Source organism: Pongo abelii, chromosome 19 (genome assembly GCF_028885655.2).
Source record: "Pongo abelii isolate AG06213 chromosome 19, NHGRI_mPonAbe1-v2.0_pri, whole genome shotgun sequence".
Taxonomy (NCBI): domain Eukaryota; kingdom Metazoa; phylum Chordata; class Mammalia; order Primates; family Hominidae; genus Pongo; species Pongo abelii.
In genome coordinates, this window is record NC_072004.2 from 29,578,621 (window position 1) to 29,605,220 (window position 26,600).

The 26,600-nt window shown below is 39.6% G+C and overlaps 1 protein-coding gene and 1 long non-coding RNA gene across 26 annotated transcripts in view; one reads left to right on the top strand and one right to left on the bottom strand.

The window, feature by feature from the left end:
- Positions 1-24,123, bottom strand: LOC134760536 (uncharacterized). The gene is made up of 6 exons (XR_010138182.1): positions 23,481-24,123; positions 16,936-17,049; positions 16,411-16,550; positions 11,809-11,847; positions 5,627-5,755; positions 1-705 (listed from the first exon to the last, which is right to left on the bottom strand). It is a non-coding gene; the product is annotated as an uncharacterized LOC134760536 (long non-coding RNA).
- The window catches only part of LOC129051300 (tensin-3-like), a 151,528-nt gene continuing 149,020 nt past the window's right edge, over positions 24,093-26,600 (top strand). For 24 of the 25 annotated variants that reach the window (XR_010138178.1, XR_010138167.1, XR_010138168.1 and 21 more), the window contains exon 1: positions 24,093-25,406. Coding sequence is in view for 12 of the 25 variants with exons in the window: in XM_063718509.1 (XP_063574579.1) it covers positions 25,008-25,406 (399 nt within the window). In the remaining 13 variants the exon portion in view is untranslated. The remainder of the gene's footprint in view (positions 25,407-26,600) is intronic. The other variant, XM_063718520.1, reaches the window with a different exon arrangement.

The window sequence follows — 26,600 nt, forward strand, 5'->3', positions numbered from 1 at the left end:
AGAGTTAGTTTATCCATTCCTCTATTGTAGGATATCTTGGTTACTTCCAGTCTTTTTCAGTTGTGTATAAGCTGCTGTAAACATTCATGTGCAGGATTTGAGTGGATATAAGTTTTCAAATATTTGGGTATATACCAAAGAATGCAATTGCCAGATTGTATTTAAACATACAAGGATGCAGATGCCATACACACAAATATGTATGTGTATGTCATACTCATATACAATTTTAAATACATATATATGTTCTATGGATATGTAAGTATTTCTCTATTTTCACAGAAATGTCACTCTAAATCAGTACCTAGGGAGGGTCATCATTTTCTTAATCTACAAATCAAGACACAGTATGAGTGGCTGCACCCTAGTTTAATAAGTCCTCTATTATTGAGGATGTTTTCCTGTTTCCTTTGTCATTGTTGTTGTTGTTTGGTTTTGAGACAGAATTTCACTCTTTTGAGTCAAGTGGTGTGATCTCAGCTCACTGTAGCCCCCTGAGTAGCTGGGATTATAGGTGCCCACCACCACGACCAGCTAATTTTTGTATTTTTAGTAGAGACAGGGTTTTACCATGTTGGCCAGGCTGGTCTTAGCTCCTGACCACAGGTGATCCATCCACCTCAGCCTCCCAGAATGCTGAGATTACAGGCATGAGCCACCACGCTTGGCTGCTTTCACCATTTCAGACTGAGCTTGGAGAAGAACCTGAGGAAAAACATGACTTTAAAATTTTGATGAATGGAGAAATCTCTTTCCATTCACCTTCCTTTCCTCTATTTCACTCTTATTTTAAAATATACAAACAAAGATATGGATATATAGTTATTAAATAAACATCTGTGTGATACCTATCCTGGTGAAGAAATAGAGCACTATCACCACCGAGAAGTCCTCTGTATGCCCCTAACTGATCCTAAAGTCTTCCTTCCCCTTATTAGTAACAGATATAACAGATATCCACATTACCTGTGGATATCTGCCATCCTCTCCTTGGTTCTCTTTATAATTTTATTATGTATTTTATATCTTTTTTTTTTTTTTGGAAATGGAGCCTCGCTTTGTCACCCAGGCTGGAGTGTAGTGGCATGATCTTGACTCACTGCAACCTCCACCTCCCAGATTCAAGCGATTCTCATGCCTCAACCTCCCAAGTAGCTGGGATTACAGGCATGGGCCATGTGCCACCATGCCTGGATAATTTTTGTATTTGTAGTAGAGATGGGGTTTTGCATGTTGGTCAGGCTGGTTTAGAACTCCTGACCTCAGTGCCTGGCCTTATTATGCATTTTTTATATGCCTAAAGTAAAGTCTGATTTTGCCTGGTTTTTTTCTTACATAATTGGAGTTAAAGTCTGTATCCTGGTGTATCTGGCCCCTTTTACTCAATATTAAGTATTTAAGATTCACACTTAGCATTGTTTCTGCATTCTATTAAAACAGTACACCAGCCAGGCATATGGCTCATGCCTATAATCCCAGAACTTTGGGAGGCCGAGGCAGGCAGATCACTTGAGTTCAGGAGTTCCAGACCACCCTAGCCATCATGGTGAAACTCCATCTCTACTAAAACTACAAAAATTAGGCCATGTGGTGGCTAATGACTGTAATCTCAGCACTTTGGGAGGCCAAGGCACGTGGATCACAAGGTCAGGAGAAGGAGGCAATCCTGGCGAACACGGTGAAACCACATCTCTACTAAAAATACCAAAAATTAGCCAGGCGTGGTGGCACATGCCTGTAGTCTCAGCTACTCAGGAGGCTGAGGATGGAGAATCACTTGAATCTGGGATGCAGAGGTTGCAGTGAGCCAAGTTTGCACCACTACACTCCAGCCTGGGTGACAGAACAAGACTCTGTTAAAAAAAAAAAAAAAAAGATTAGACAGGTGTGGCGGTGTGTGCCTGTAATCCCAGTTATTTGAGAGGCTAAGGCAGGAGAATCAGTTGAACCTGGGAGGTGGTGGAGGTTGCAGTGAGCCAAGATGGCACCCTGTACTCCATCCTGGGCAATAGAGTGACAGTGTCAAAAAAAAAAAAAAATACCCAGGCGCAGTGCCTGCCACCTGTAATCCCAGCACTTTGGGAGTCTGAGATAGGTGGATCACCTCAGGACAGGAGTTTGAGATCGGCCTTACCAACAAGGTGAAACCCCATCTCTAGTAAAAATATAAAAATTTACCAGGAGTGGCTGCATGCACCTGTAATCCCAGCTACTGGGGAGGCTGAGACAGGAGAATTGCTTGAACCCGGGAGGCAGAGGTTGCTGTGAGCCGAGATCGCACCACTGCACTCCAACCTGGGCGACTAAGTAAGACTCTGTCCCAAAAAATATATACAAATTTATATTTGTATACATAAAATAAATATAAAAAAATAAATAAAAATAGAGTACACCAGAGTGTATCCCTTCATTGTTGGTGGACATGTGGGTTGTGTTCATTTTTGTCAGTTACAAATGATGTTGTTGTGAACATGTTTGTATTTCTATTTGGTTACCATTAGTGAGTATTTATGTACAGTATAAAGCAAGAGGTGAAACCATAGGTTACAGGGTAAACATATCTTCAGTTTTACTAGGTATTATTGGTTTCATCCCAATGTTAACACACCAACGGACAGTCTTACAATGTCTGATAATTCCCAAATCTTTGCATTCTTCTTGACACTTAATTTTGTCAAAATTTTAATTTGAGTCTTTTGGTGGGTATGTGGCAATGATTGTGATATTAATTTACTTGGCCTTTTCTTCTCTGTAACAGGCCCTGTCAAGATACATGTGTGGCGTGGCAGGGGTAGGAGCCCCTAGAGGTAGCATGGGCTCTGGAATCCTTAATCATCCTATGTGAAAAAGTTGGTGGGGCTGTGATTTTTTTTTTTTTTTTTCGAGACAGAGTTTAGCTCTTGTTGCCCAGGCTGGAGTGCAATGGCACTATCTCAGCTCACTGCAACCTCTGCCTCCCAAGTTCAAGTGATTCTCCTGCCTCAGCCTCCCAAGTAGCTGGGATTAGAAGCATGTGCCACCACACCCAGCTAATTTTTTGTATTTAGTAGAGATGGGGTTTCACCATGTTTGTCAGGCTGGTCTTGAACTCCTGACCTCAGGTGATCCACCCACCTCAGCCTTCTAAAGTGCTGTGATTACAGGCATGCATCACTGCACCCTAATATTTCCTGTGTGCAATGGTGTAGCCAGGGTACAAAGCCAGTTCTTAATGATTCTGTCATCCAAATATTATATCTTCTCGATTCCCCTTGAGATATGCTCATTCCTCCATACAATTAAACAATCTCAATTACTCTTGAAGGAGCATAAAATCCTCCCTGTCTAATCATGGGTCCTTCCAAATTATTTGTTGGCTTGTGTTTAAAATATAAAAAACAGAATGTAGATTTTGTTTTCTTCTTTCTGCTTAACCTGAACAAAATGTCATAGATACCTCTTAGCCTGTTGCTAAACCAAGAAGAGTCACTTGAATAATGAACAAGAGTGGAGGGAAACCACATGGATAATTTATCATTACACTATCATCACATACATGGAATGCATCAATGAAGCTTATGAAAAAAATTGAGTCATTTGTGGAAAAGTGTAAAGAGAATATAGGAGATGTCTCAAGTGAAGAGAAAAAAGCTGCAGAAAATAATTACAAAAAAAAGAGTGTTAAGATGTAAATACAAATTCAGAGATTCAGGAGCATGAAGGGCTAAGTTAAGGGAAAAAATAGTTATCAATATTTTCTTATTCATTATGGAGAGCAGGATGAATTCTTAAAAGGTCAAATAATTGTGAGTCTGATATATCTGATGATAATTTGTATTTTGTATTTCTAATGTTGTAAATGGTTATAAATTCACAGTCATTATTCCTATTTCCTTTAGACTAGTGACTATGGGTTTGATTGACAAAAACCCATTGGATTAGTATCATTATCTATGTGTGTTCATCATGCTGTATGTTAAAATAAGTCCATCAATTTTTGTCTTGTGTTTGCTTTCATTTCATTTTAGTTTAGTTTCTTTGGACACGGTCTCACTCTGTCACCCAGGCTGGAAGTGCAGTGGCATGACCAAAGCTCACTGCAGCCCGTATATCTCCAGGCTCAGGTGATCCTCCTACCTCAGCGTCCCACGTAGCAGGGACTACAGGCATAAGCCACCACACTTGACTAATTTTTGTATTTTTTGTAGAGATGGGGTTTTGATATGTTGATCACGCTGGTCTCAAACCCTTGGACTCAAGTGATCCCCAGCCTGTTTTTATTTTATTAATTGGCTGATTCATTCAGACACATAATTATCAAGTCAAATCTCACTCTCTCCTTAGCATTTCCCTTCAGTTTAGCTGAGAAAATCTATTCCTATTTTAAAACCTATAGGATTATTCGAGTGTGGTGGCACATGCCTGTAATCCCAGGTACTCAGGAGGCTGAGGCAGGAGTATCTCTTGAACCTGGGAGTGATATAGTGATTATATATAGTATATAACTATATAGTGATTATAGTTTATAATTTTAACTGTATCATGTCTTCTGCCTCATAAGTACCACTGGACAAGGTCCTTTTTATGTACTCAGCTTCTGTCAGAGGTAAGTGTATTTTGAATTGGAGAGCAAAGATAAGTGCAAAATTGGCATGGGGAACTAAGGTAATTATGAAAGTTCCAGATACAAAGAGAGAGGGCTCAATATGCCAGCAGTTCTCTACCAATCCATCCTAGCATTCTTCTTTTAGGATTGCCTAAATAATGCAGGAGATGGGTGCAAGACACACAAGTGTTCCAGAAACATCTAAACAAGGTACAGAGAAGAGGATAAGATAAAATAAGATGAGATAAGAATATTAGGAATGTCTTGTTCAGAAGATTGCCTACAGAGGCAAAAGGGACAGTTTCATTTTGCTGAGGGAAACAAGGTGGTAAGAACCCTCCTGGGGAAGACCCCCGCTTACCCTGATACAGAAAGAAGGTGTAAAATATCGTAATGGGAGAGCATCAGGCTGAGATAGCTCCCATGGCCTGGGTTTCTACATAGACAAAATGAAACAAGCTTAGCCCATCAACAAGTGGCCCACTGAGTATTAGCTGTGTAATGAGAGACCTACCACCAGGATAGTTCAAATAATGCAACTGCCCAAATTTTTGCCAATCAAATAATTTCTCTACTCTACTTCTATATTCACCCTATAAAAGCCTTCCTTACAAACACCTTCAGTAGATCCTCCAACCACTTTCAGTTTGGTGCTGCCTGATCCATGAATCTCTGTTTGCTCAAATAAACTCTTTAAAATTTTATAGGCTTAAGTTTATCTATTTTTTTTCTCATTTTTAAAAATTGAGATGGAATCTTCCTATGTTGTCCAGGCTGGTCTTAAACTCCTGATCTCAAGGGATACTTCTGCCTCAGCCTCCTGAGTAGCTGGAATTATAGATGTGTGCCTCCACACCCAGCTTACATTTATCTTTAAACAAGGGTTTGACCTCTTTCTGAAATATATTTCTGTGAAGACCTGTACCCTCAGTGACACAGCAGGCTCATTTTAGACCATCGAGCACTTTTGTCTCTGGACCACAATTTGCCCTTTGTGACCTGCTCTACTAAGAAATTCAAGTGTAATTCAAGTTAATTTACCCTCTGCTGATCAGGGGAGATTGCTCTGGGTGCAAGTTCAAGACAGGCACTCACATCTTCTTTGGTACCCAAATCTCAGCATCACACAATACACCCATGTAATAAACCTGCACAGATTCCCTCCGGAATCTAAAATGAAAGTGGAAATTCATTAAAATTTTAATTTCACTTTATTACAAAACAAAGATAAATTTACTTCTTTCCAATTTTGATATATATATTATACTGATGTACACTCTGTATTCTATGATGAATTATACTGATTGAATTTCACATTTTAAACTAACACTGAATTACTTTGAAAAACTCTATTGGGTCATAATGTATTATGTTTTTAATATATTTTAATACAATTTGCAAAAATTCTGTTTTAAAATTACATCTATGTTCCATAAATAAATAAATATGTAAAAAATAATAAATGTATTATTCAAGTAAAGATTATAGCAATATTTTTGAATATCTACTTAACCTCAACTAATTTTAATTCAGAAGTGGCAACTCCATAGAAATTCAACTTATTACTACCTTATTACTCATACTTGTCTCCTTGAAGAAGCTTCATTGCTATCATCCAGTTTAGACTGGGATGCCATAAATCTCTAGACTGAGTAGTATAATATTCACTGTTCAAATAAAGTCAAATTATTATTATAATGTTATGACACCTCCAAATACAAAAAGCAAGCCCATGGATGTCAGGTTAAGGTATAGAGACAAGTATTCCTACTTAATATCTTTTAGGGCAGACATATCCCAGCCAAGCTGATTGCAAAATGAAATGGACACCATATGGTGGAAGGGGACTTGGGACTCACACAGATTGGATTTTCATTCCAGCACTTACATACACAAGCTGCATGACTCTGGGTAGATTGCATATTCTCTCAGAGTTTTAATTTCCTCATTTGTGCAATGGCAGTTAATGCCTATGGGCTATGGCTGATGTGGGGATAAAAGAACCAACATGGATGCATGAGCAGGGCCTGGTCCATAGAGCAACTGGCATCAACACATGGAAGACCCTTTCCCATCTTGTCTTTGCGTGCCCTACAAAATCCAGAATATGTGGGTATAAAAAGTACCCTTAAAAGAGACAGAACTGGAAATTCTTGCAAAAAGAGATTGGAAAGGTGTCACATCTTGTGGCATGAGGAGTTGTGGGCATACACTTGAACTTTGTGCTGTAAGGTATCCACAGAACTTCAGTAGCCTCAGAGAACAGTTTAGATGTCATTTTATTCATCTACCATAGAACTTCCTCTTCTTTTTTTTATTATTATTATACTTTCAGTTTTAGGGTACATGTGCACAATGTGCAGGTTAGTTACATATGTATACATGTGCCATGCTGGTGTGCTGCACCCATTAACTTGGCATTTAGCATTAGGTATATATCCTAACGCTATCCCTCCCCCCTCCCCCCACCCCACAACAGTCCCCAGAGTGTGATGTTTCCCTTTCTGTGTCCATGTGTTCTCATTGTTCAATTCCCATCTATGAGTGAGAACATGCGCTGTTTGGTTTTTTGTCCTTGTGATAGTTTACTGAGAATGATGATTGCCAATTCCACCCATGTCCCTACAAAGGACATGAACTCATCAATTTTTATGGCTGCATAGTATTCCGTGGTGTATATGTGCCACATTTTCTTAATCCAGTCTATCATTGTTGGACATTTGGGTTTGTTCCAAGTCTTTGCTCTTGTGAATAGTGTCACAATAAACATGCGTGTGCATGTGTCTTTATAGCAGCATGATTTATAGTCCTTTGGGTATATACCGAGTAATGGGATGGCTGGGTCAAATGGTATTTCGAGTTCTAGATCTCTGAGGAATCGCCATACTGACTTCCACAATGGTTGAACTAGTTTAGAGTCCCACCAACAGTGTAAAAGTGTTCCTATTTCTCCACATCCTCTCCAGCACCTGTTGTTTCCTGACTTTTTAATGATCGCCATTCTAACTGGTGTGAGATGGTATCTCATTGTGGTTTTGATTTGCATTTCTCTGATGGCCAGTGATGATAAGCATTTTTTCATGTGTCTTTTGGCTGCATAAATGTCTTCTTTTGAGAAGTGTCTCTTCATATCCTTTGCCCACATTTTGATGGGGTTGTTTGTTTTCTTCTTGTAAATTTGTTTGAGTTCATTGTAGATTCTGGATATTAGCCCTTTGTCGGATGAGTAGGTTGAGAAAATTTTCTCCCAATTTGTGTTTAATTAGATCTCATTTGTCAATTTTGGCTTTTCTTGCCATTGCTTTTGGTGTTTTAGACATGAAGTCCTTGCCCATGCCTATGTCCTGAATGGTAATGCCTAGGTTTTCTTCTAGGGTTTTTATGGTTTTAGGTCTAACATTTAAGTCTTTAATCCATCCTGAATTAATTTTTGTATAAGGTGTAAGGAAGGGATCCAGTTTCAGCTTTCTACTTCTGGCTAGCCAGTTTTGCCAGCACCATTTATTAAATAGGGATTCCTTTCCCTATTGCTTGTTTTTCTCAGGTTTGTCAAAGATCAGATAGTTGTAGATATGTGGCATTATTTCTGAGGGCTCTGTTCTGTTCCATTGATCTATATCTCTGTTTTGGTACCAGTACCATACTGTTTTGGTTTCTGTAGCCTTGTAGTATAGTTTGAAGTCAGGTAGTGTGATGCCTCCAGCTTTGTTCTTTTGGCTTAGGATTGACTTGGTGATGCAGGCTGTTTTTTGGTTCCATATGAACTTTAAGGTAGTTTTTTTCCAATTCTGTGAAGAAAGTCATTGGTAGCTTGATGGGGATGGCATTGAATCTATAAATTACCTTGGGCAGTATGGCCATTTTCACGATACTGATTCTTCCTACCCATGAGCATGGTATGTTCCTCCATTTGTTTGTATCCTCTTTTATTTCATTGAGCAGTGGTTTGTAGTTCTCCTTGAAGAGGTCCTCCATGTCCCTTGTAAGTTGTATTCCTAGGTATTTTATTCTCTTTGAAGCAATTGTGAATAGGAGTTCACTCATGATTTGGCTCTCTGTTTGTCTGTTATTGGTGTATAAGAATGCTTGTGATTTTTGTACATTGATTTTGTATCCTGAGACTTTGCTGAAGTTGCTTATCAGCTGAAGGAGATTTTGGGCTCAGAAAATGGGGTTTTCTAGATATACAATCATGTCATCTGCAAACAGGGACAATTTGACTCCCTGTTTTTCTAATTGAATACCCTTTATTTAGACTCCCACACAATAATAATGGGAGATTTTAACACCCCACTGTCAACATTAGGCAGATCAACGAGACAGAAAGTTAACAAGGATACTCAGGAATGGAACTCAGCTCTGCACCAAGTGGACCTAATAGACATCTACAGAACTCTCCACCCCAAATCAACAGAATATATATTTTTTCAGCACCACACCACACCTATTCCAAAATTGACCACATAGTTGGAAGTAAAGCTCTCCTCAGCAAATGTAAAAGAACAGAAATTATAACAAACTGTCTCTCAGACCACAGTGCAATCAAACTAGAACTCTGGATTAAGAAACTCACTCAAAACCACTCAACTACATGGAAACTGAACAACCTGCTCCTGAATGACTACTGGGTACATAATGAAATGAAGGCAGAAATAAAGATGTTCTTTGAAACCAATGAGAACAAAGACACAACGTACCAGAATCTCTGGGACACATTCAAAGCAGTGTGTAGAGGGAAATTTATATCACTAAATGCCCACAAGAGAAAGCAGGAAAGATCCAAAATTGACACCCTAACATCACAATTAAAAGAACTAGAAAAGCAAGAGCAAACACATTCAAAAGCTAGCAGAAGGCAAGAAATAACTAAAATCAGAGCAGAACTGAAGTAAAGAGAGACACAAAAAACCCTTCAAATAATTAATCCAGGAGCTGGTTTTTTGAAAGGATCAACAAAATTGATAGACCGCTAGCAAGACTAATAAAAAAAGAAGAATCAAATAGATGCAATAAAAAATGATAAAGGGGATATCACCACTGATCCCACAGATATACAAACTACCATCAGAGAATACTACAAACACCTCTATGCAAATAAACTAGAAAATCTAGAGGAAATGGATAAATTCCTGGACACATACACTCTCCCAAGACTAAACCAGAAAGAAGTTGAATCTCTGAATAGACCAATAACAGGATCTGAAATTGAGGCAATATTCAATAGCTTACCAACCAAAAAGAGTCCAGGACCAGATGGATTCACAGCCGAATTCTACCAGAGGTACAAGGAGGAACTGCTACCATTCCTTCTGAAACTATTCCAATCAATAGAAAAAGAGGGAATCCTCCCTAACTCATTTTATGAGGCCAGCATCATCCTGATACCAAAGCCGGGCAGAGATACAACCAAAAAAGAGAATTTTAGACCAATATCCTTGATGAACATTGATGCAAAAATCCTCAATAAAATACTGGCAAACTGAATCCAGCAGCACATCAAAAAGCTTATCCACCATGATCAAGTGGGCTTCATCCCTGGGATGCAAGGCTGGTTCAATATATGCAAATCAATAAATGTAATCCAGCATATAAAGAGAACCAAAGACAAAAACCACATGATTATCTCAATAGATGCAGAAAAGGCCTTTGACAAAATTCAACAACCCTTCACCAAAGACAAAAACCACATGATTGTCACAATAGATGCAGAAAAGGCCTTTGACAAAATTCAACAACCCTTCATGCTAAAAACTCTCAATAAACTAGGTACTGATGGGACGTATCTCAAAATAATAAGAGCTATCTATGAGAAACCTGCAGCCAATATCATACTGAATGGGCAAAAACTGGAAGCCTTCCCTTTGAAAACTGGCAAACCTGCAGCCAATATCATACTGAATGGGCAAAAACTGGAAGCCTTCCCTTTGAAAACTGGCACAAGACAGGGATGCCCTCTCTCACCACTCCTATTCAACATAGTGTTGGAAGTTCTGGCCAGGGCAATTAAGCAGGAGAAGGAAATAAATAACCTCCTCTTCTTTTCTGAGATTTCCAGACAGTAACTTTTACAGCTCTAATAATGCAGTTCTTTCCCAATTGTTTGGACTATTCTAGTAGATACAAAGCAGTATTTCACCAGCAGATGCTACTGCAGTTCATATGATGATTTCAAACTGAGAATCCCTTTAAAGTTATGCAATACATTTTTTGGAAATAGGGTGAAAGTAGTTTAAGTTTAAAATCCTATAAAATAGATTTACAGTAAATAATTACTTGTTGCAATATCTATCATACTATCTTATATTCACACATGTATTGGTGTCCTAATACATATGTATGAGAGTGAAAGTTACCTGAGGTCAGAGACTGTGCCATATGTTCCCTGCACCACTGGTGCCTACCTCAGCACATGATATACAGTAGATGCTCAAAAAATACTTTCACTTAAAAAACGCACTAAGAATAAATCTTATTAGACATCAAAATACGTATGAGTACAATCTGGGGACATAGTCAGAAGCTCAAAATTCAATCTTATTTATTTTTTATTTGGAGACAGAGTCTCACTCTGTCGCCCAGGCTGGAGTTCAGTGGCATGATCTCAGCTTACTGCAACCTTCCTCTCCCAGGTTCAAGTGATTCTCCTGCCTCAGCCTCCAGAGTAGCTGGGATTACAGGTGCACACCAACAGCCCAGCTAATTTTTTTTGGATTTTTAGTAGACACAGGGTTTCACCATGTTGGCCAGGCTGGTCTCAAACTCCTGAGCTCAGGCAATCTGCCCACCTTGGTCTCCCAAAATGCTGGAATTACAGGTGTCAGCCACCACGCACAGCCACAAAATGTTTTAAAGTAGCTTCAAAACCCATTTGCAAATAGGTGTATTCATAACAAGATGAAAATAAGAAAACATTGAGCTTCATATAATAGAAGGGTTCTGCCTGGATTTGCATGTGGCCCCATCATTTGCTGTTGGGCCGTGGTCAGGTTACTTAGCTGCTCTCTGCCTCCACACAGGCTTTATGCCTCTGCATCCCTCATCTATAAAATGGGAATAATAAGAATATCTGACAATTAGAAGTGGAGAAAATATATGTAAAGGCCTTTGAAAAGAGCTTGTCAAAGCTCAATAATTGTCCTCAATAATTGCTCTCAATAAATGTCAGCTATTATTCAATAATAATCATAATCATAAAAATGTATGACTCAAAGAAAGATTCCTACCTCATATCCAGGTTCCCAAAAGAATATCAGACATTGGACCTGTGAAAGGAATGACACTGAGATGTATTTTCACATTGCTAAGTTGGTTTTTTCTCTTTGCCTTTCAATTTCTGCAGTCCCTACTCTAAGCCCATGGTCCACCTTTTTATTTTTCCTCCTAAAATGTCTTCCCTTCTTGTAAGATTTACTTTTCCTTAAAAAGGGCCCTTTTCATCTACCCACTCTTTTGCCCTTCCCAGAAGCTGGTTAATGGGCACAAAAATACAGTTAGATGGAAGGAACAGAAGAATTTCTAGTGTTCAATAGCACAGTAGGGTGATGATCATTAACAATAACTTATATATTTCAAAATGACTAGAGGAAAGATGGGGGATGTTCTCGACACAAATAAATGATAAATGTTTGAGGTGACGGATATGCAAATTATCCTGATTCGATCACTACACATTGTATGCATGTATCAAAATATCACATGTACCCTAGAAATATGTATAATTGTCATGTATCAATAAAAATAAAAAGGCCTATTTCTCTTTCCTTCCTCCCCACATTCCCTCCTGTCCCAGATATGTGTTGTTCCTGGTGCTCTCCTGCCTCATGTTCAGCCAGCACTGAGCCAGCAGGAAGGATCTCACAGGTCATATCCTGAGATCAACCCTCCACTCCTTCAAGTAACAATCCTCCTGCTTTTAGTCATTTATATCCTTTGGTTCATAGATATTTTGAGTCAAGTGCCTTCTAACTACTGACCTACGTAACATCCCTTGGTTTTTAAAGATAATACAAAGGGGATTTTAGTAACAATATTGAGTCATCACAGAATCTAATGAAGATGACAATGAAGTTTACGCATTGACTGACTCTTCTTTTCACAAAAGATTTCACTGCAGCATGCTATGCAGTTTGGTAGCACTTTACCCACAGTAGAATTTATATCAAAATTGGAATCAAGCCTCTCAAACCCTGCCACTCCTCTATCAACTAAGTTTATGGAATATTCTAAGTCTTTGTTGCTTTTTCCACAATGCTCACAACATTTTCACCAGTAGTGGATTCCATCCCAAGAAACCACTTTCTTTCCTCATTCATAATAAGCAACAATAATATATTATTTTATATGTATTATATATGTATTATTCTATAATATAAATTATATTATATATTAATTATATTAAATTATATATTGTAATCTATATTATGTTATTATATATTATAATATATTATATTACATCATTATATATTATAATATATTATATTACATTATTATATATTATAATATATTATATTACATTATAATATATAATAATAGTCTATATTATAATATAATATATAATGATAGTCTATATTATGATATAATATATAAGATTCTATATTATAATAAAATATGTAATAATATTCTATATTATAATATAATATAGAATAATATTCGATATTATAATATAATATAGAATAATATTCGATATTATAATATAATAATATATTATTATATAATATAGAATAATATTCTATATCATAACATAATATATATTATAAGAGTCTATATTATAATATTCTATATTATATTATAATATTCTATATAATATTCTATATTATAATATAATGTATAATAATATTCCATATTATATTACAACATTCTATATCATAATAGAATATACATTACAATATTCTGTATCATAGTAGAATATACATTACAATATTCTATATCATAATAGAATATATATTACAATATTCTGTATCATAATAGAATATATATTACAATATTCTGTATCATAATAGAATATATATTACAACATTCTATATCATAATAGAATATATATTACAATATTCTGTATCATAATAGAATATATATTACAACATTCTGTATCATAATAGAATATATATTACAACATTCTGTATCATAATAGAATATATATTACAATATTCTGTATCATAATAGAATATATATTACAACATTCTGTATCATAATAGAATATATATTACAATATTCTGTATCATAATAGAATATATGTTACAATATTCTGTATCATAATAGAATATATATTCTATATCATAATATAATAGATATTACAATATTCTATATCATAAGATAATAAGTATTATAATATTCTATATCATAAGATAATAAGTATTATAATATTCTATATTATAATATAATATGTATTATAATATTCTATATTATAATATAATATGTATTTTAATAGTTTATATCATAATATATGCATTATAATATTCTATATCATAATAGAATATGTATTATAATATTCTATATCATAATAGAATATGTATTATAATATTCTGTATCATAATATAATATGTATTATAATATTCTGTATCATAATATAATATGTATTATAATATTCTGTATCATAATATAATATGTATTATAATATTCTGTATCATAATATAATATGTATTATAATATTCCATATTATACAAGCAAAAATGATATCTCTTGGTTTTTAAAGATAATACAAAGTGGATTTTAGTAACAATCTTGAGTTGTCACAGAAGCTAAAGAAGTTGCAGATTCCATGAAGCCATCCAAGCATATAAAGCCCATTTCCCTGAGTCCCTTTTCCTTAGCTCAAGGCCACAAAAAATCAGAACATGAATTCCAGACCTCATTTGCAGTATGTCTAAATAATTATGAGTTACAAATAAAGCTAACAAATAGTTAAATATGTTCCATTCTCCTACTTTGATAAATATACTGCCATAATAACCCACAAGGTCAAAGTCGAGTGTAGAAATCTCTGATTCCTTGGTGCCCTGCAAGCTAATGTGGTAGTAAAGGGAGAGCTGATCCTGAGCCCCAGGCTAAACTTTTTTCCATCTAATTCCATTTATTTCCATTAAGATTGCAGCAATTTGGCCGGGTGCGGTGGGTCATGTCTGTAATCCCAGCACTTTGGGAGGCTGAGTCAGACGGATCATCTGTGGTTGGGAGTTCGAGACCATCCTAACCAACGTGGTGAAACACCGTGTCTACTAAAGATACAAAATTAGCTGAATGAGGTGGCATATGCCTATAATGCCAGCTACTCAGGAGGCTGAGGCAGGAGAATCACTTGAACCCAGGAGGCGGAGGTTGTGGTGAGCCGAGATCGTGCCATTGCACTCCAGCCTGGGCAACAAAGAAAAACTCCATCTCCAAAAAACAAACAAACAAAAAGATTGCAGCAATTCACTCACATCTTTGGGCTCCACTTATAATTCTAGTTCTCTTGCTATCTTCACCACAACTGTGGTTCCTTCCTCTGCTAAGGTCTTGAACCCCTCAATGTCATTTATGAGGGTCGGAATCAACTTCTTCCAAACTCCTATTAATGCTGCTATTTTTACCTCCTCTGGTGAATCATGAATGTTCTTAGCGGCATCTATCATAGTGAATCCTTTCCAGAAGGTTTCCAATTGACTTTGCCCAGATCCATCAAAGGAATCATGACCTATGGCAGTAACAGCCTTATAAAATACATTTCTCAAATAATAAGACTTGAAAGTCAAAATGATGCCTCAATCCATGGACGACAGAATAGATGGTGTGTTGGCAGGCATGAAACCAGCATGTGTTTCCCTGTACATCTCCATTAGAGCTCTTTAGTCACCAGGCACATTGTCAAAGAGCTGAAGTATTTGAAATGAATCTTTTTTTCTGAGCTGTAGGTCTCAACAGTGGGGTTAAAATACTCAGTAACCCATGCACTAAGCAGCTCTGATATCATCCAAGTGTTGTTGTTAAATTTTTAGAGTACGGTTAGAGTAGATTAAGCATAGTTCTTAAGAGGTGCCCTAGGATTTATGGAATAGCAAATGAGCATTGGCTTGTAATAAGAAAGTCAGCTTGTCCTTTAAATCTTTTTTTTTTCTTGATATAAGGTCTCACTCCATTACCCAGGCTGGATTGCAGTGGCATGATCTTGGCCCACTCCATACTTGACCTCCTTGGCCCCACAATCCTCCCACCTCAGCCTCCTGAGTAGCTGGCACTAGTAGCATGCACCACCATACATGGCTTATTTTTATTTATTTATTTATTTATTTATTTTTTGTTAGAGACAGGGTTTCACCATATTGCCCAGGCTGGTCTCAAGCTCCTAAGCGCAAGCCATTCTCCCACTTCAGCCTCACAGAGTGCTGAGATTACGGGCGTGATCCACCCAGTCTGTCCTCTAAATTCGTGTTATGGAGACTCATTTTCATGGTTAAAATGTCCTGAATTGACTGTGGCCTGTTGAGAGGTGGGATGGAGGAAACTACTTATGGAAAATGAAGAAGAAAGGGAAGCACACCAGAAGCAAGAAAGTGTCATCAATTTTTACATCAAGGACTCCATGATAAAGAGAAAGTACAGGTGGCCTGTTATCATGGGTGACCATTGGACTGTGGACTGCAACTGCATGTACCAGGTTCTTCTGGATAGTCCCATTTTTAAATTTTTGACCTGATATTCATGAACACAGTGCTACTGGTCAGACCTTTGTCCAGGTTTAAGCTTCAGAACATAATGCCTTCATGCAGTGGGAGGCCCGGTTAGGGTTATGATTCTGCCCTAGGGCATCTGCCCCTTCTGACCTGGAGGTAAACTTGGCATCTACCACTTACCTCCACACTTGAACAGGCAAGGATGGGCTGAGCACAGAGGCTCACATCTGTAACTCCAGCACTTTGGGGGGCCAAGGCAGGAGGATCACTTATGGCCAGGAGTTCAAGACCAGCCTGGGCAATATAGTGAGACCTCTTCTCTGTAAAAACAAACAAACAAAACTGAGGATGGGTGGGTGACAGGGAACAGTTCAACATGGGAAACCATTAATCTGAGAGCTGGAAGGACCCTTAGACCAGCCCCCCCATTAACAGAGGAGACTCTGCCCTGAGACTATAGCCTAAGGTAATGCATTGAGCTTTTCTAGAGATTTGAAAATAATCAATCCTAAAACCCCCAAGCATACTGCTACTGTTTGCTATTGAATAATGTTTTCTAGTCTGGGTGTGGTGGCTCCTGCCTGTAATCCCAACACTTTAGAAGGTTGAGGCAAGTGGATCACCTGAGGTCAGGAGTTCAAGACCAGCCTGGCCAACATGGTGAATCCCCGTCTCTACAAAAATACAAGAAATTAGCAGGCCAACCTGTTGCGCGCCGGTAATCCAAGCTGCTTGGGAGGGTGACACAGGAGAATCCTTTGATCCTGGGAGGCAGAGGTTACGGTGAGCCGAGATCACACCATCACACTCCAGCCTGTGCTGCAAGAGTCAAATTCCATCTCAAAAATAATGATAATAATAGTGTTTTCTACAAGCAAGGAGTTACTTTGTACTGTGAACTAGTGTGAAATGATCCGCCATGTGTAAGCTTTTGGATTGATGACAGTTATTTCTAGATCACAGAGGTGGGAATGCTTGTTGATCATCTTCTATGTTGTTTGTTATATTGATTGATTTTTTTAAATTAGCATTTTTATAACAATAAGGTCATAAAAATAAGTAATTAAAATAAAGTAAAGTAACCTAAAAAGGTCAAGCGTGGTGGCTCACACCTGTAATCCCAGCACTTTGGCAGGCCGAGGTGGGTGGATCCCTTGAGGTCAGGAGTTCAGGACCAGCCTGGCCAACGTGGTGAAACCCCATCTCTACTGAAAATACAAAAATTAGTCGGGTGTGGTGGCAGGCACCTGTAATCCCAGCTACTCGGGAGGTTGAGGCAGGAGAATCGCTTGAACCCAGGAGAAGGTGCTTGCAGTGAGCTGAGATTGTGCCATTGCACTCCAGCCTGGGTGACAAGAGCTAAACTCTGTCTCAAAACAAAACAAAATGAAAATCTAAATGTAATTGAGTTGAATATTTACACTTTTAATCGACATTTCAAATTAGATTCTAATTCCATTTAAAAAAGCATGTTATAGAAGCAAATGTACTCAATTATGTTAACTCTGTGGTTTCATTTAAGCAATTTGTTTTATGAAGGGACACAAATCCAACCAGATTTTAACAGTGTATAAATATGTGTTTATTAATTTAATTACAACGACAATACTCTCAACTCCCCATTTGAATAAAGGAGAGCATCTTATCTGTGTTCTGGGACAGTGTGCACTATAGGTGTGTGGAAATACCGATGCCCTCAGCTGTGTGGCAGGCTCAGGGGGACCTGGAGTGCAGGAGCCCCTGGGCCATTCACCTCTGGCCACAAAAGTCATTGTTCATTTACCCCCACCTGCTATAGAAATACTATTTTCAGTGGTTGTTATGATGCAAAAGAAAAGAAGCAGGGAGATTTATTAAACGTTTACATAAAAGATATGTTGGTAAATAAAGTCTACTTTCTTCTGGCTTGACTAAAAATCTATACTAGTATTTATGCCTTTTGGAAATTAGAGATGCCAATTTAAATATTATGAAGCAAAGCAACTGAGTATTAGGTAAGACAGCCAAGTACAACTGCAGAATTGTAGAGGTTATGGGTTACATGTATAAGAATATTTCATAGCAATAATCTTTTAGAACTCTGTGAAGACACTCCACAGTGAAGCAGAAATTAGAACAGAATTAATAATACTGTGTATGCTCTCAGTTCACCAATTTATCAAAACTAGCTTCATGATTCAGGAGGGTGTCTGCTCTTTTGCAATTGGAAGAAAAGAAAGAATATTTTATTTTTTGACTCTTTAGATTTTCTTCACTAACACTATTTCCAAGGCTAAGTAAGGGGGTTGCAAGTAACACCAAGAGAAAAAACCAGTCTTGAGCAGCTTTTTAAAAATGGTCTTTAAATATGGAAAACGAAGCCAGGTGTGGTGGCTCACTATCGTGATCCCAGCACTTTGGGAGCCTGAGGTGGGAGGATTGCTTGAGGCCAAATGTTTGAGACCAGCCTGGGCAGCATAGCAAGATCCCCACCATTGCAAAAAATAATAATTTTTTAAAAAATTAGCTGGATGTGGTGGTGCATGCCTTAGAGTCCCAGTTACTTGGGAGGCTGAGGTAGGAGGAGCTCTTGATCCCAGGAGTTCAAGTCTGAAGTAAGCTGTGATTGCACCACTGGCCTCAAGCCTGGGCAACAAAGTGAGACCTCTCTCTTTCTCTCTCTCTCTCTCTCTCTCTCTAAATATACATATATATATATATATATATATATATATATATATATATATATAAACACACATATGGAAAAGGGAAGGGCCAAGAATATCAAAGACATTGAAGAAGAGGAAAGATTTGTCCTGCCAAATATCAGAACTTTTATAAAGCTACAGCAATTAAGACAGGGTGGTCCTCACTGATAAACTGACTAATGAAACAGAATAGAGAGCTCCCAGGCAAATCTACACAAATTTAATCTTCGATATGTGATGTAGGTGACATGGCAGATCAGCAAGGAAAGAAAGGACTTTTCAATAAATAGAATAGAAAAATAATGGTTATTGATATAAGAAACAAAGTGAAATTATATTCCTACTTCACTCTATATACAAACATTAAATTCCAAATGGACAAAGACTTACATGTCGGAAACAAAACTTTAAAACTTTTAGTAGAAAATGTAAGTGAATGAGACACAAAAAGCCCCTTAACCATTAAAAAAGATTAGACATTTTGACTATCACAAAATTAAGAATTTTTTACATCAAAAAGTGGAAAGATAGGCTGGGCACCATGTCTCAAGCCTGTAATCCCAACAGTACATCACCTGAGGTCAGGAGTTTGAGACCAGGCTGGCCAACATGGTGAAACCCCATCTCTACTAAAAATACAAGAAATTAGACTGGCATTAGTGGCAGACACCTGTAATCCCAGCTACTTGGGAAGCTGAGGCACGAGAATGGTCTGAACCCGGGAGATGGAGGTTGCAGTGAGCCACTGCACTCCAGCCTGAATGACAGAGTGAGACTCTGTCTCAAAAACAAAAAATAGAAATTAAAAAATAAAAGTAAAAAAGTCAAAAGATAAACTATAAATTATAGAAGATATTTGCAGTACCTATAAGCTACAAAAATTAATATCATATCAACTAAGTATAAGGAGCTCCTGTGAATTAATTTTAAAAATAGTAACCCAACACAAAATTGGGAAAAGACATTAATACGGATTTCACGAAAGAGAAAGCCTGCAAAACATAAAAATTTTCTCAACCTCATTAGTAATCAGGGAAATGCACAAGATACTACCATCTATTCTCTCCAAAAATATTAAAAAGATTGACAATACCAAATGTATTAGTCCACATTCACACTGCTGATAAAGACATACCCGAGACAGGGAAGAAAAAGAGGCTTAATTGGATTAAGGGATCCACATGGCTGAGGAGGCCTCAGAGTTATGGCGGTGGATGAACAGCAATTCTTACATGGCAGTGGCAAGAGAATATGAGAAGGAGGAAAAAGAAGCAAAAGACAAAGCCACTAACCCATCAGATCTTGTGAGATTTATTCACTATCACAAGAATAGCATGGGGAAGACCAGCCCCAAAGATTCAACTACCTCTCCTGGTTCCCTCCCTGAACATATGGGAATCCTGATCAATACAACTCAAGTTGAGATGTGGGTAGGGGCATAGACAAACCATGTTATTCTGCTCCTGGCCCCTCCAAATCTGATGTCCTCACATTTCAAAACCAATCATGCCTTCCCAACAGTCCCCCAAAGTCTTAACTCATTTCAGCATTAACCCAAATGCCCGCTGTCCAAAGTCTCATCTGAGACAAGGCAAGTCTCTTCTGCTTATGACCCTGTAAAATCCAAATCAAGCTAGTTACTTCCTAGATACAATGGGGGTACAGGTAATTGAGTAAATACAGCTGTTCCAAATGGGAGTAATTGGCCAAAACAAAGGGGTTACAGGCCCCATGCAAGTCCAAAATCCAGCAAGGTAGTCCAATTTTAAAGCTCCAAAATGATCTCCTTTGACTCCATGTTTCACATCAAGGTCATGCTGATGCAAGACGTCAGCTCCCACAGCCTTGGGTAGTTCTGCCCCTGTGGTTTTAGAGGGTATAGCCCACCTCGTGGCTGTTTACATGGGCTGATGTTGAGTGTCCACAGCTTTTCCAGGCTCATGGTGCAAGCTGTAAGTCAATCTACCATTCTGGGGTCTGGAGGAGAGTGGCCCTCTCCTCACAGCTCCACTAGGAAGTGCCCCAGTAGGGACTCTGTGTAGGGGCTCTGACCCCACATTTCCCTTCTGCACAGCCCTAGCAGAGGTTCTCCATCAGAGCACCACCCCTGCAGCAAACTTCTGCTTGGATATCCAGGTGTTTTCAAACATCCTCTGAAATCTAGGTGGAGGTTTCCAAACCTCAATTCTTGACTTCTATGCATGTGCAGGCTGAACACAACTTGGAAGCTGCCAAGGCTTGGTGCTTGCAATCTCAAGGTCATGGCCTGAGTTCTATGTTGTCCCCTTTCAGCCATGGCTGGAGGGGCTGAAATGCAGAGAAACCAGGCCCTAGACTACACACAGCACAGTGAACCTGGCCCAGCCCAGAAATCCATTTTATCCTCCTAGGCCCCGGGCTTGTGATGGGAGGGGCTGCTGTGATGACCTATGACATGTCCTGTAGACATATTCCCCATTGTTTTTGGGATTCACATTCAGCTTCTTGTTACTTATGCAAATTTCTGCAGACAGCTTGGATTTATCCTCAGAAAATGGGATTTTCTTCTCTACCACATTGTCAGGCTGCAAATTTTCCAAAACTGTATGCTCTGCTTCCTTTATAAAACTGAAGACCTTTAACATCACCCAAGTCACCTCTTGAATGCTTTACTGCTTAGAAATTTCTTCCAGCAGATACCCTAAATTATCACTCTCAAGTTCAAAGTTCCACAAATCTCTAGGACAGGGGCAAAATGCTGCCATTCTCTTTGCTAAAACGAGAGTTACATTTGCTCCAGTTCACTACAAGTTCCTCATCTCCATCTGAGACCACCTCAGCCTGGACCTTATTGTTCAAAACACTATCAGCATTTTTGTCAAAGTCATTCAGCAAGTCTCTAGGAGGTTCCAAATTTTCCCACCTTTTCCAGTGTCCTTCTGAGCCCTCCAAACTATTCCAACCTCTGCATGTTGCCAAGTTTCAAAGTCGCTTGCACATTTTTGGGTATCTTTTCAGGAGCACCCCACACCACTGGCATCAATTTACTATGTTAGTCTGTTTTCACACTGCTGATAAAGACACTCAATTCTGAGAAGAAAAAGAGCTGTAAAGAAAAAGAACTGTAATTGGATTTACAGTCCCACATGGTGGGGGAGGCCTCTGAGTCATGGCAGGAGGTAAAAGGGACTTCTTACATGGCAGCAGCAAGAGAAAATGAGGAGGAAGCCAAAGCAGAATCCCCTGATAAACCCATCAGATCTCATAAGGCTTATTCACTATCATGAGAATAGCACAGGAAAGACTGGCCTCTGTGATTCAGTTACCTCACCCTGGGTCCCTCCCATAACATGTGGGAATTCTGGGAGATAGAATTCAAGCTGAGATTTGGGTGTGGACACAGCCAGACCATATCACCAAATATGGAGAGACTGAATCAACAAGATCATCTCAAACTAATACAGGAGGTGAGAGTTTAAATTAGAACAACCACTTTGGAAAGCAATTTGGATTATCTTATAAATTTGAGCATTCTCATATGTTATGACAAAGTAATTCCTCTACCATAGGCCCTGGAGAAACTCTTGACAATATGTACCAGAAGTAGTTAAAAAAAAATGCTCATGTAATGCCATTCATAACAGCAAATATCTGCAAATAAGCCAAATGTTCATTAAGAGGAGAATGGGTAAATTAATAGGAGAATGGGTAAATAAATTATACCCTTAAAAACTAAATAATATGTCATTTAGGGTAATCATATGTATGCAATAAAACAATGTTTTCTTTAAAGGAAGAGAATCCTAAACATAAATTCAGGGTAGTAGTTACCCTCGGGCTGAAGGGTGAAAATCAGGAAAAAGGACAGAGGAGGAGCAGATGTTAGGGTCAGAACCCTAGTTCTTTGGTTGTGTTGTGGGTTCACAAATGATTACCATATTGTTCAAATACATTTACACAGAGGCCCAGGCACAGACAAGGATGAAATAGGAGCCAAGGTGTGCTATGAGCCAAGGATTATGATTAATCCAATTTTGTGCACTTTAAGCCATTTGAAAAACAGAAAAGCAAAACAACAAAATAATTTTTAAGAAATTGAATATAGGGTGCTATGCTCTGAATGTGTCCCCCTAAAATTAATCACCAATGTCATAGGATTAGGAAGTAGGGCTTTTAGGTAGTGATTCAGTCATGAAGGGAGAGTCTTCACGAATGAGTTTAGGATCCTTACACAAGGACTGGAGGGAGTGGGCTTCCCCTGTTTTGCCCTTCCACCTTCTGCCATGTGAGGACACAGTGCATCTCCTCCTGAAGACACAGTGCACAAGATACCATCTTGGACGCAGAGACCAGGCCCTCACCAGACACCAGTCCTGCTGGCACCCTGATCTTGGACTTCTAGCCTATGGAACTGTGAGAAATACATTTCTGTTCTTCAGAAATTACCCAGCCTAGTGTATTTTCTTATATAGTAGCAGAAACTCATTAAGGCATAATGCCTCTTATCATTTTCTTCTACCATTTTCTTTGTTGCCTCTTTAGCACTGGGTCATTTTATATTTGATCCTTCATAATATCTCTTACTTTTGGTTTTTCACATTTCTGTTCCAAGTGTATTCTTAGATATATATTTTCCACGATTAGTATCCAGGTCAGAAAGTCCAGAATATGTTCTTTTAAGGGTTCCATTTCTGCAACAATAAAGTATTAATGCCTCCTGTAAACTAGGTATTTCCTTTCCAATTGTAACTGCCATCTGGAAGCAAAGTAGAATTACAGTCCATGAGTGTGGAGGTGATTTTTCAAGTATCTAGAGTATGGTTAAATGCTGGTTTTTAATGACACAGATACATTGATTGCTTGGCACACTAGGGTATCAGTTGCTAGTTATCTCTGTATTTATCCATATTGTTACAGAGGGAAAGTACAGACCGTGAAGTTGGACCAGCTGTCATACCCACAACATTTGGGGAGCTTTGATTTTTTTTTAACCTTTAGCTGCTTAACTGTAACACATAGCAGCTCAGGTGAAAAGCATCTTTATTGTGGGGACTTTCCCTTAGTGCTCTGTGGCACAAAAGTGCAGACCTATGTAGAAGCATTTAAGTATTTTGTGCATCAACAGGAAAATTAAAGGAACAAATTCTTATTGTATCCTTTAGTCCCTGAAGACAAAACCACAGTGACAGTAACTGGGTCATGGCATTGTATTCCGAGAGGGTCAGCCTTGGTCTTTGAGAGAGAAACCCCTTTACCCCACCATCAAGACTCACTGAGCAGATGGGAAAGTTCAGGTGGAACATGCAGTGAATAGCAAACATGGTGACAGGGGCTCACTGCCATGCACTGCCATGCCTGCCATGGTCAGCAGACCTGTCTTCTACTTGACAACAGGCAAGTGAGAAACATTTTCTTGGAGATTTTCTTGATTCTTCCCAGTTGTGGCAGGATGGACTGACTTAGAGGAGCTCAGGAAGGTTGTTAAACAACACAGAAACACAAGACGAATTGTACTCCTCATCACGCCTATGTTAGAGCAGCAGGTCCTTGAAGCCTCAGCCACTCCTGGACACAGCATAATGCCCCTAATGATTTGAAATTTGGCTGCTAATCCCTGTATCCAGGGACAAAAAGAGACATAAACAACAAAAAGTTATAAAATAAGTGTGCCTAACATCTGCTTATTGTGGGAGGTAGGGATTTAAGATATAAGAATTTAGCTGCATGTGGAAGCTCACACCTGTAATCTCAGCACTTTGGGAGGCCAACGCAGGAGGACGGCTTGAGCCCAGGTGTTTGACATGAGCCAGGCAACATAGTAAGTCCCCATTCGTACAAAAATATTTTTGAAGAAAAGTAGTTGAGTGTGCGGGCACATATCTGTAGTCCCAGGTACGTGGGACGCTGAGGCAAGAAAACTGCTTAAGCCTGGGAGATTGAGGCTGTAGTGAGCTATGATCACAACAATGCACGCCAGCCTGTGAGTCCGGAGACCCGAAACGGCACCCTCAAGCAGGGTCCACCTCCACCAGTAGAAATCGGCTCAAGGAGGTCCTGAGGACAGGACTCCCGGGGTCTTGCCCTGGGGGGCCGGAAGCCCCCACTCCCACAATGCCCCCTACTACATCCCCGCTCCAGCCACCACCGCGACTGCCACAGAAACCCCCGTCCACGCATCACAGAACCTGTTTAAAAGGGCCGCAGCCAGACCTTGAAGAGCAAACCAGGCGTTGCCCTGGGAAATGCGCATGCGCGAGGCGCGAGCCCATTATCCTGTCACAGTTACTCCAACGGTTGGCTGAGGACGACTCCCTGAACCTTATCAAAGCAGGAGCCCTTCGTGGCAGTGAGTTGGTGTTGAGGCTCCAGCCTGACCAATCCTGTGGGTCGACAAAACAGTTTCAGGACACCAGAATACACGGAGAGTCGACCACGATGCAGAAAGAGCAGAGGGAGTCCAGGGAAAACAGCTCAGCCTCACAGCCTCAGGCCTGCACGGACAGTGTTCAGGTGAGTGCCCCCAAAACAGCTGCCCCCGCGATGTCGAGGACAGGTCAGCCTATGTGCCTGTGGGCTGCACTCCATCCTAGGGTCGTACTCCTGAAGAGCAGAACCCCGCAGCCTCAGGGATTGCCTGGGCGTGTGCGTTTCTCGGCCACTGCTCTATGTCTGTGGACCTGTGTCTCCCACTCTCTCTTCTATGTCTCTCACTCTCTGTCTGTGTCTCTTGCTTTCTCTGTCTCTGTGTGTGTGCCCGTGTGTGTGTGTGTGTGTGTGTGTGTGTTGGGAACAATGTGCCCAGTGAGCTACGAAGAGGTTTCTTGCATGTCAGCGTGTCTTCATGCAGCCTCTTTCTGCATTTCTGTTTGGCTCATGTTGTCAGTTGTCCATCGTTTCCGGGGCGGTTCCACATTGGTTTCTGAAGGCCTCGACGATGTGAGGAGATGCGTCTTCCACAAAGACATTGAAATTTCATACCGATCCTGAGCTACCTCTTTTCTACGATCAACATGACCACACTATAGGAAAAAAACAACAACAACAAAAGCCTCACTGGAGCTACTTGTCTTGCAGGAGGGGAGCAGACCGACTTGAAAGGAGACAGTGCTATCTCCTTGTGGCTCTTCTCTGAGAAAAGAAGCCCCACACCGAAATCTTACAGAAGTTGAGAACGGGACATGGCAGGATTCCGGTCAACGGAATCCTGGCCTCTAAGGACAAGTAACCCCTTTGGCACTCCTCCCCTTATGCGCGTGGCGGTGGTTTCCAGGTGTTCTTTGTCTTTCCCGGGGATTGATGGAAAGGTCACCTTTACCCCCCTTCCAAGGGGCACATGCGTGGACACCATTGTTGGTTTCGCCATCGCACCATATGCCCCGGTGACACACATTCACACCATCTGCTCTGGGATACACTAGTGCCACGCGTGATCGCATTGTCTCCACCTCGGATTCGCCCCGTCCCTGTTTGAACCTGTCCTGAAAGCGGTGTCGGCTTGCAGGAGCACCAGGGCTTTTAGAAGTGGGGCACGCCACTGCTCTTTCAAAGGAGGAGGGAGGCAGAGGGATCACGGTTCAGTGAACTTTCAGCTGACGCCATGCCTTGAGGGCCATGGGATCATTCTGTGATGCAGGGAGGCCCTGTCTGCCTCACCAGATATGCTGAGCCCATTCTTTCTCACACGGAGGGGTCCAAACTCGGGTC